Here is an 11,062-nt window from a genome sequence, read left to right as displayed (position 1 = left end):
TCCTCAAACTCACCACTTTCAAGATGTCCACATACCACAATGCTGCCAAGCAACATTACTACTGGACTACTAGATTAATTAAAATGTCTTTATGGCACGTGAAGCTCTAATAGCCTTGTACAACACTGCATGTCAGATTCTTGAAAGCTGACGTTTCAACCAAGACAATGTATGACTTTCTGATGAAGGCTCATAATATGTGCTGACATCCAATTCTACTGACATATAATCCAGATTTCCCCTAAATTTCTCTTTTACAATAAAGCCCATGTATTTATTTAATGACTTCTTTTTAAGTCTTTAACTTGTCCACAAAAACATGGCACTGTGAAAAGATCTGACAGAAAAAAGAATTCAACATTATGTAATTACTACTGAACATTTAGTTTAGCTGTACAAGTCATCAAAAGTCTACAAAAACAACAGATCATAAACAGCACATCATTTTTTAAGTTTTTAATCTCAATAATAAGTCAATCACACTGATCACAAAGGAACATTTTGGCCATTAGTATTTCCTCAGCATTTATCAAAATAAATATACCATTATTAACATAGAAATTCAGATTAGAAACAGACTGCTTACTATTGCTAGCATCTTTAAAAAAAAACAGAATACTTGAGATGTTTTTTAGAGATGTGGTCCTGGGTGCACTCATCACACTTTCTACAGAATGGACAAGTACTGTGAGCCTGGATGTCATGAAACAGACCATCAAGTGTTTTAAATGTGTGTCCTAAAAAGCAAAATAAATACAGGATAGAATTAAGGTATCAATGTTAACATGTCAGAGACTTGCAGCACCAGAACGTAGGCACACTAAACCTTATCGTATAGTCCTCTGCCACTTTTAATAGCATTCCTATACAGCATTCTATTGTATATTAGCAGTATAAAATGTATTTCCCATATATTACTGATAACCAGTGAACATGATACTACACGGCATTTAACATTACCTGTATAAAATAATATAAATAATAATTGGTGGTGGTTTTGAGGAGCGTCCTATACCCCTAACTGTGAAGAACTTTTAGTTCAATTGTCCATGAACACAGAGACAATGGACTGTGTGCGAATAAGGGATGCTATGTTTGTAGCATGTCACTTGTTTGGTCCGTTTACATGCTAGTAGCATACGTGTGCTAGTTAAATATATAGCTAGTTTAAACATCCAAATGCTAGCTAAACTTAGTCTACTGGCAGATGTTCAACAATGAAGTGGAGTATATGTCAGTGTCATAAAACGGATGTCAATGTCATCGGCATTTGCGCAAAACAGAGGCATATGCCACTGTCAAAAAAAAAAAAAAATAAATAAATAAAAATTGATGCCATTGGCACATGACACTGTCACCAAAAAAAAATCGATGCCATTGGCACATGACACTGTCACCCAAAAAAAAATCGATGCCATTGGCACATGCCACTGTCACCAAAAAAAAAAAAATAGATGCCATTGGCACATGCCACTGTCACCAAAAAAAAAAATAGATGCCACTGTCACCCGTACGTAAGGTGCCGATGTTACTGGCATGTGCCAGTGTCACGCGAACGTAAGATGCCGATGCCTTTCCATGTTAATACCGCTACTGAGTTTTTCTGTCACAATGCGGTTCTGAGTAGAGCCACCGCAGCACGAGATTCACCACAGTGTGACGCAAAGCTGAAGAAATAGTAGAGATCAACATTAATTTGAAGAAAAGTTTGCTTTTGTTTACCTGAACCTTTTTTTCTCATTTTAACCAGAGGACCAGAAAAAGAACAGGATATGATACTTGTAACAGTGTGAAGAAAATCTGAGGTTAAATTGATCTTTTGTATATTTCACATTTGCCAATGATTTTATTGTTATTTTCTTAACACCTCTTTAACTAGTCTTTACTAAACATATCCTAAAAGTTGTATCTTATTAAACAAATGAAGAGTAGTACACAGTACAGCAAAACATACTGGGAAGCAAGTTAAAAGTAATGCTTTGGCACCGATAATAAACCATTTAACGTTTACTCTAATCTATCGTTACAAACTCATTCTTTAAATGCAAATGACAACTCACCAGAAACGGACTGTGAAACATGGGGCCAACTGCTGTAAACTTAACTGTGCATAAAATAGAGAAATTAGATTAAGATCTAATAATGCAGCATCATCACTCAAAAACTAAATTGAGGACATGTTTTGTGTCACGCCATTGTCCTGCGTCAGTTTTCCCCGCCATGTGCTCACTCAGCACATGGCTCTGTTTGTTATTGTTCATGTCTCCGCCCTTGTCCTGCCTTTGTTCCTCCTCCTTGTCAGTGTCCTCGTCAGTGTTATTTGTAATCCTGCCCCTTCATTATCTGTTCCAGGTGTCCCTTGTCTGTGTTGTGTATTTAAGTTCCTTTGTGTCACTTCCTGTTTGTTGGTCATTCCACCTTCGTTTTGTGCTCTCTGATCTGTCTTGTCTGTTTCTCATGCCCAACATTGTCAGTCTTTGTATCTCTCTTGTCTTATGTCTGTTTGTGTCTTTTCTCTGTTTAGTCCTGTGTCCAAGTTTACTCTGTTTATTTCTGTTTAAGTTTAGTCTGCTTTAGCTTTCTGTCTAGGTTGTCTGTTTAGTTCTCCTTGTCCAGGTATCTGTCTATGTTTCTAGTTCTCTCTGTCTGTTTAGTTATCTCTGCCCAGGTTTGTTTGTATCTGTATCTCAGTTTAGTTCACTCTATGTATTGTCCATCTGTCCAAGTCTCTCTGTCTCAGTCTTTTTTTGTGTAAGTATTCTGTCAGTTATGTTAGTCTCTTTGTTTGGTTATCTTGTGTTTCAATAAAGTCACTGTTTTAGCAAGTACGTCCGCCTCAGTCAGTCCGCTCAGTCCTGACATTTTGGGTGATTTAATAAGGGATTAAATTTTGCCATGGATTATCAAATATAATTTGTCAATAATATATGTCTATAATTAATCATCATGTAAATAATGTTATAATGTATTCAGAAGTGATGAAACTGGACATGGATATACACTGAAAAGACACATTAAAATATATATTTTTAAATTGCTCAAATTAATTTTCAAAATTGTATTCACAATTCTTTGTTTAGTCATTTGATTTAATTATTTGACCACAATTTCCATTTGAAATGATAAAAAAACCTTACCACAGCTGCTGTACAATGTCAGCTCTGTTGGTTAAGTCCACTCTAATGAGGAGGTTGGGCGTAACTACAATCAGTCCACACATAATCGGTAGGAACTATGGGAAAATAAATTACGACATAGATGCGGCTCTCTACAAAACTACTTTTGTATAATTATGTCACTATCATACTAATTAGAACTAAAACTTAAATATTGGATATCATACAACTCACAGCACTTGTTCTTATCTGGCAATCAGAATCTATTTTTAAACAAGTACAAAATGTATGACTTTTCAATGATTTATCGCAGTAATTATAAATATTGTCATCGCCAAGCCATTTTGCTTTCTGTAAATAAACTTCCATTAGCCTCATAGGTCTAGTGCAAATTGGTTGGTGCATTAAAAACTGCTAATGGACAAAAGTGTCACTTTGTGAACATGTGTATATGATAGCAGAAGAAGGACTCCTATTTTGAAGGACCAAAGTCTCTGAAACAAAACAGATGCTTTTCTTACATTTACAACTTAAAGTAGATAAAACAAAGCACCTCAAAGACCAGGTATGTATCTAACTTCCTACCGAACTAAATACCTCTCTCTCTCGCTCTGGTTAAACAGGCTGAAAACCTGCCACAAGGAGGTGCTGTTGCTTCTTGAGAGTTGTGCTTTGCCTCAGTGACGCTGTGTGTTATCGATATCTAAGTCTCACTGTGGAGGATACACAATAAAGAAACAAAGCAAGAATAAAGGTGATATCCACAGTGCAGGGTACCTGTAGTGTCCTACCCCCAGAGCCGTGTTAATTTTGCCCAGCTGCTGTTTCAGGGTGTGAGAGACGGAGCAGACCGGACTGCAGCATAAGGCCCTGAGAAGCCGGAAAATCATTGTCCATTTGCTTTTGGGTTCAGAGGTCATGGTGAACACTGTCACGCCCTCTGTTCTATAGATCCAAAAACCATTGTTTACTATCAAAACAACCACAAAACAACCAAAAACCTGAATTTTTGTTAATCTGAATTTTTGTATGCAATATGTACAACCAGAAATATGGGATAAATTAAGGGGGGAAAATTATTTAGGGAATATTTTGTCACACAACACCCTGCATGTATCTATCCACTATTTGTTGATTTTAAATGATAGAAGGTTTGACACTTTCTTTCTAAAATATCACGTAACAATTGTCTTTTATCCACTTTTTCCACTTCATTTTCTCTAATAGTTTCTGTCAACTTCAATTGACCTGGCTGCTTTCTCACAAGAGGATTCATTCCTGTCAACGAAGCGCTTTTTTTTCTTAACTATCTACAGCCCATAAACGACAGCCTTTTATACAGTGTTACAACCACAAAATGTCGCCGCAGTATAAGGAATTATTGCTGCTTTCCCGACACAAGGCGGGCTGCCGTTTCAATAGTCATATAGCCACAGGGCGGCGCTGTTGTGATTGTATTTTTGTAAGTTATGAATATTCAACCATTAGAAAAAGACACACGAGGGACATATGACCTTATAAAGCTCTGAAAACAAATTGCAATGAACAGTACAAAAAAAAAAGAATGTAGGAAAGAAGCAAGAGAAAAAAAGAGCTAATGTAATTGTTTATCAATTAAGAGCTCAATTAAAAATGATTTAAGGGACTTTTTTATTTTTAGAGGCACTGAAAACTGAAAAAAAAAAAACATATAAACAATAACCACTGATACAGCATTGTATTGCTGAACTATTTATTGTAAAAAATATTAATTCAACAAGAATATGAATGCAACAGTAAACGTTTTCTACCATAGCACTATGAGTATAAGGAAGTCTAATACAAACTACCCAAGTCCTTGGGGTTTGTCTTCTAGCTGCAGGAATAAGATATCACAAAGGAATCTTTTAGAATCAAGTCTACATGTTTACAACTGGGCGGCACGGTGGCGCAGCAGGTAGTATCGCAGTTACACAGCTCCAGGGACCTAGACGTTGTGGGTTCGATTCCCGCTCCGGGTGACTGCCTGTGAGGTGTTGGTGTGTTCTCTCTGTGTCCGTGTGGGTTTCCTCCAGGTGCTCCGGTTTCCTCCCACAGTCCAAAAACACACGTTGGTAGGTGGATTGGCGACTCAAAAGTGTCCGTAGGTGTGAGTGTGTGAGTGAAAGTGTGTGTGTGTCTGTGTTGCCCTGGGAAGGACTGGCGCCCCCTCCAGGGTGTATTCCCGCCTTGCGCCCAATGATTCCAGGTAGGCTCTGGACACACTGCGACCCTGAATTGGATAAGAGCTTACAGATAATGAATGAATGTTTACAACTAAACATTAAGCACAGTGTGAAAGCAGTTACTCGGTCCAGAATAATGCTACTGAATGTATAATAGTAACATTAACATGCTTTGATTATTCCAATGTGTAATAAAAGAGGATAAGAGGATATTAAGAGAATAAAGGGAAATGTTGTCAGCTCTGGATATATGTTGTCAGTTGGGATCCTCAGTGTTTCTAACACTCAGGACTGGAAAGGTCTTCCTCCACGAGGGGCTTGTAGATTTCCGGATCCTGTAAAAAATAAACCAAAACACACCTCATGTTTAAACGAATTTACTTCTAAGAACAGATCACAACCTTCACACTGAGCTCTCTGTGCCTTTCTAATGACACTGACTACAATGACTTTTAGACAATTTCACCCAATGTTTGTTCAGAACATAGAAAAAATGTAGACTTTGAGCTTGTGGTTACCAATGTTTTGATACAATTTCAGAAACCACATACACACGTCTGTTAGTGAGTGGGGCGGCACGGTGGCACAGTCACACAGCTCCAGGGACCTGGAGGTTGTAGGTTCGATTCCTGCTCCGGGTGACTGTCTGTGAGGAGTTTGGTGTGTTCTCCCTGTGTCTGTGTGGGTTTCCTCCGGGTGACTGTCTGTGAGGAGTGTGGTGTGTTCTCCCTGTGTCTGCGTGGGTTTCCTCCGGGTGACTGTCTGTGAGGAGTGTGGTGTGTTCTCCCTGTGTCTGCGTGGGTTTCCTCCGGGTGACTGTCTGTGAGGAGTGTGGTGTGTTCTCCCTGTGTCTGCATGGGTTTCCTCCAGGTGACTGTCTGTGAGGAGTGTGGTGTGTTCTTCCTGTGTCTGTGTGGGTTTCCTCCGGGTGACTGTCTGTTAGAGTGTGGTGTGTTCTCTCTGTGTCTGCATGGGTTTCATTTAACCTTGTAGCTCCAATGCAAAACTAAGGAAGGGAAACTCACACTAAAAGTGTGACACTGTGGCTGATTAAATATATTTGGATTAACAGTGATTTTCTGTCAGATCATAGACGTTTATACCATTTTATCTCCTTTCTTCTTGCACAGAGCCTTCAGACTCAAAACACATGAGCTGATGGTGAGGCAGAGAAGGATTACACCGAAGAAGATCATCATGATGTCCATTCCTCCTCTCAGCACCTAATTGGAGAAGACCATTTTTTAGGCAATGCAGTTTTGGTGTGAGTACAAATTGTCATCTTGCTACAATAATTACAGGACTAATTACATATTTATAATCATCATTAGCCAGAGAATTATTGGCTATATGGGAGATTGGGATAAAAAAATCTGGGTTAAAAAAACTGAAGCATCTTTAAAGTAAAGTAAAGTAAAGACAAAATGATTTTGTAGTGTAGTGTCTAAATAAAATACCTTCTGTCTGTACATGTCGTCCTCACAGTTCTCCATCACTTTCTGCTTCAGATCTGAAGGGGCTGTTGTGGGGTAAAAGCCATATCCATAGCCATATCCATAACCATATCGGTCATTAAACCAATCGCAGTTGTAATAATAACTATACGGAATATCATAAATCTCCATTGCATAGAGAACAACAGCAGTAATGGACAGCGCAGCACTGGCAAGATTCAACAGGAGCATCATGGTGACCTGTGAAAGAGATATACACAGACTTATATAAACAGGATGGAGTTTATGCACATTATATAATTACATGTCTTTAAATACGTACTGACCAAATGGTGAATAGCAATGAATGCAGCATGAAGCTGTATGAATGCTTCGGCTTTAATATTAAACATTTAACATTAGCATTTAAAACATCCTTTAAAAGAAAAGAAGGGCTCACCAGGCATTGGCTGAAAAACCTTTTCGTGACGACGCAAATGATGCCAATTGCAATAAACTTGTAAATAAAGAGAGAGAAAACGGTCATTCATCAGGTTTAGAAATGTATTCTAATGCAGTTTGTTAAAAAAAAAAAAAAAAGATTGTATGACTTATAACTTATGAATATTACATAGGGAACATGAATGTCTGAAATCTGATAGGAACAGGATTGTCCAGAACCACATAATTCTATAGATATATAGATAGATAAATAAATGTAGTGTCATTAGGAATAAAATAACCAAGAACTTGCTCTGATTGGGTTAAAGTAATAAAATGTGGTAATTTTATACAAAATGAATATAATACAAATATTATAGATGTAGAAGGTGGGCCATTTACATGGATACACCTTAATAAGCACACCATTGTTTTTCTTGTGAAATTCCAATTTGGATCCAACTTTTGTTTTTTTCAATGGGAAGAGGATCATGTGACACATCAAACTTATTGGGCCGACTTCAAAATGGCCGCCATGTTGTAAGGTGTTCCATATAAATGGCCCACCCTGTATATGATGTTATAAATGCACTAAAGGCATTTTAAATTTCAGATTAATGTTTGAAGCAGTTCACTCTTACCACTCCCCCGAGCCAAAAGGCACCATCATAAAGCACCCCATATATTCTGATGAGATTGTAGACAGCCCCGACGGCCAGGTTCATCAACCCATAGAAAATCTGTGCAGTCTACGTGGAAAAACATGTCAAGATATTACAAATTTTATACTCAGGTGATTATATAATTATTATAATTAATATTTGGCAAATATAATCTGTATGAAGAATTTCTTTGGGTGAAGGTATCTATATACACTCTATCACAATTTCACTTATAGACACCCACATGCACAATGCACAAAAAAAAACATAGATTTTAAACATTGAGGATGTGTACAGAAAAATATACATACTGTGCAAGTCGTGATGTACATCATGTGAATAAAGGCGTGTGTGCGTCTGAGTGTGATGTGTTTGATTGATTTATTTGGACAATTAACGTGAACACATGTAGAGTGTGTAGAATGATATCTACAACAATAAACACAATTTTCCAGACAGCTAACATTTCACTCAGCCAATCAGTGCTGTCTCTGTGGTTGTCATATCAATATCCAAGTGTCAGCTGTGTTCCAGCAACTAGAACCTTTTTGTCTATCATCAAACCTTGTATTTAATCAGACTGTGATATTATGGCAATTGGACTGATATTAGTTGTTGATTACACCTTTGGAGGTTTATCACTTAATTTTTGGGTCAAAATGATCCCAAAAACAGAAAAACATACACAAACCTTAGGAGCAATGCTGACAGACGCTGGGGAACTGCTTCTTATGGTATTTACGGGACAGTCATTCAAAGAGTCTTACAGTCTTAATCATATTAGGGATGTAGGGGGCTGTCTAATTCAGCCCCTGTTCCTTGGGCCCTTTATTTGTTTGTTTGTTTTTACTCCCTGTCCATGTGCTTTTGTTCTGCTTTGTCGCTTCCACCCCTCTGTACTAGTCCCGCCCCACACCTGTGCATTGTCCATTGCTTGGTGACTGAAAATTCACAGGTGTGTGGAGTTAGTGTCCTATGTATTTAAACCTCTGTCTTTGTTCCTGATCTGGTGAGTCGTTGAAAGTGTTTGGTTTACGTTCTGATTTCTCGCTTATAATATGTTCTTAGTCTAGGTTTTTCTTTTCTACTTTAGGGTTACATTTAGATTCCTGTCCTTGTTTTCCCAGTGTTTAGTCTTTATTTTGTAATAAACCATCTTAGCATTTGCTCCATGCTTCAGTGCCTTGGTGTGCACCATGACAGGGGTGTTGGAGTCCTGCTATATAGAGTTTTATTTTAACCTCCCTGGGATGAATTACCCAGTGACAGCAAGAAAAGTCCCTTGTGTGGAATAAATGTTGAGTCCTACCCCCAGAGCTGTGTAAATGTTGCCCAGCTTCTGCTTCAATGTCTGAGACACAGAACAAAACGGGCTGCAGCACAAGGTTCCGAGAATCTGGCACATCAGTGGGCACTTGCTTTTGGGGTCAGAGGTTACGGTGAGCACAGTCACCCCCTCAGATTTAGCAACCGTCACTGACATCCTAAAGAAGAGCAAGCACAATAGTACAACACACTGTAAAAAAGTGATTAGCATTTTCTGCTTTTCAAATAAATGTGTAGACTATTCTTCAACTAAATCTTTAACTTTCAGAGGTTGCTTGTGTTATTGTTAATGGTAAAGTCTGAGTCAGAGTGTGTAGGGGTGGGGGGTTTTCGCACATATATCTCTCTGTTAACGCTGGTTCACACAGAGACCAGTATTTTAAACAGGTATCTTTACAGCACTTCCTTTAGACAACGTGGTGTACGTGGTGTAACACTAGCTTAGCATGTTAAAACATGAACAGCTGGAATAACTGGTAGAAACGGCTGTTTCAGGAAACACTTATCCTTGAACACAAGCAGGGTTCCCTACTGAACAGAGAATTGTTTTTATTACAGTGTTGTGGGGTTTTTTCAAACAGTTCACACTTCAGCAACACCGTGATTGATTGTCACCGTGGTGATTTTCAGTCAACTAATCGTCCATTTGTATTATACTCGTTAATTTTTCTGCTCCCTTAATCCATTAAACCCAATTCATAAATAAAAGTTCATCACATTTCACATTGTTCGAAACCAAAATTAAATAAAAGCTCACTCTGAGAACAAGAACACGTTTATTGGTGCAAAAATGCAGGTTTTTATTGCTTTTCATGTTTTTTTATTTGTATCAAACAGAAAGATCTATCCCAGTAAACAATTAGCCGTTGATTCAACGTTGAAATAAAGTAATGACTGCCGTCTAATCAAAGTTCTCTTAAGCTTGAAAATGAAAGTTGAAAAGACGTCCAAACACAGACATTGAAAAGACGACTATTAGACGTATTTTGGACGTCCATTGACGTTATTAATTGGTCCCGAAATAAACTACTTGTATAAAACGCGTTTTGGACGTCTACTGACGTTATCGATTTGTCACCCCTTAACTTAGTAAGATGGATTTTGGACGTCCATTGACGTTTTAAATATGTCCTTGACGGACAGACTACTTTTGAACTTTATTTTGAACGTCCAGGGACGTTCCTTGTTTACCGGGATAGCAATTAAAAACATGTTTTGTTATGGGCTTTACAACAAATATCACTTCTTTATTGCTTGTATATAACACATCAACCATAACAACCGAAATGGTCCCGTCCTCATCTGTCCCAACTTTTTCATATATTTACATTGTTATTTATTACTAATAATGAAGAATTTCTCACCACTCACCTTATTCTGTGACCAGTTTATGTCTCGATGGCTGCTTCCTTATAACCTCGCGTTTGGGAAATTTACACCCGACTTCTCCAGTTACACTTTCGTTTTTTTTGTTAACACCCAACAGCCCATAATTTTGCTGACTGCTTACTACCACAAGGGGCGCTGTGGCATTAAAATTAATACAGCGTTATAACCACAAGGGGGTGGTTTACAGATAAATGTCAGAGAAACCACAAAAGCTTAGTAGAAGCAGACAGTAATGCAGGTTGTAGTTGGACTTGCAGTTTATTTTTACTTCAGTAAATAGAATCATGTTAAGCATATGACGAATATTTTAAGGATTAAAGTGTTACTTTAAACTTTAAACCATTCTAACCATTACTGAGACCTCCCCTGATAGCAAGGAGACAACGGACCACGACTGGTCCACAGAGGGCAAATTTGGAGGTCCACTGGTGTTTTGCACTGTGTTTTCTTGGCGGACCACCAGTGATTAAAGAGATATTTTAGACAAAAGG

General features: G+C 38.0%; 1 protein-coding gene across 1 annotated transcript; it reads right to left on the bottom strand.

The window, feature by feature from the left end:
• Positions 1 to 4,784: 4,784 nt before the first annotated feature.
• On the bottom strand, positions 4,785 to 10,660 carry LOC136709029 (uncharacterized). The gene is made up of 7 exons (XM_066683997.1): positions 10,554 to 10,660; positions 9,166 to 9,340; positions 7,836 to 7,943; positions 7,214 to 7,270; positions 6,778 to 7,014; positions 6,424 to 6,543; positions 4,785 to 5,655 (listed from the first exon to the last, which is right to left on the bottom strand). The coding sequence occupies exons 2-7, from the start codon at positions 9,337 to 9,339 to the stop codon at positions 5,599 to 5,601; spliced, it is 753 nt and encodes a 250-aa protein (XP_066540094.1). The 5' UTR covers position 9,340; positions 10,554 to 10,660; the 3' UTR covers positions 4,785 to 5,598.
• Between the last annotated feature and the right edge of the window lie 402 nt (positions 10,661 to 11,062).

The sequence above is a fragment of the Hoplias malabaricus genome, chromosome 1 (genome assembly GCF_029633855.1).
Source record: "Hoplias malabaricus isolate fHopMal1 chromosome 1, fHopMal1.hap1, whole genome shotgun sequence".
NCBI lineage: Eukaryota > Metazoa > Chordata > Actinopteri > Characiformes > Erythrinidae > Hoplias > Hoplias malabaricus.
The sequence above is the reverse complement of the archived record's forward strand: the minus strand, read 5'-3'. Positions and strand labels throughout refer to the sequence as shown.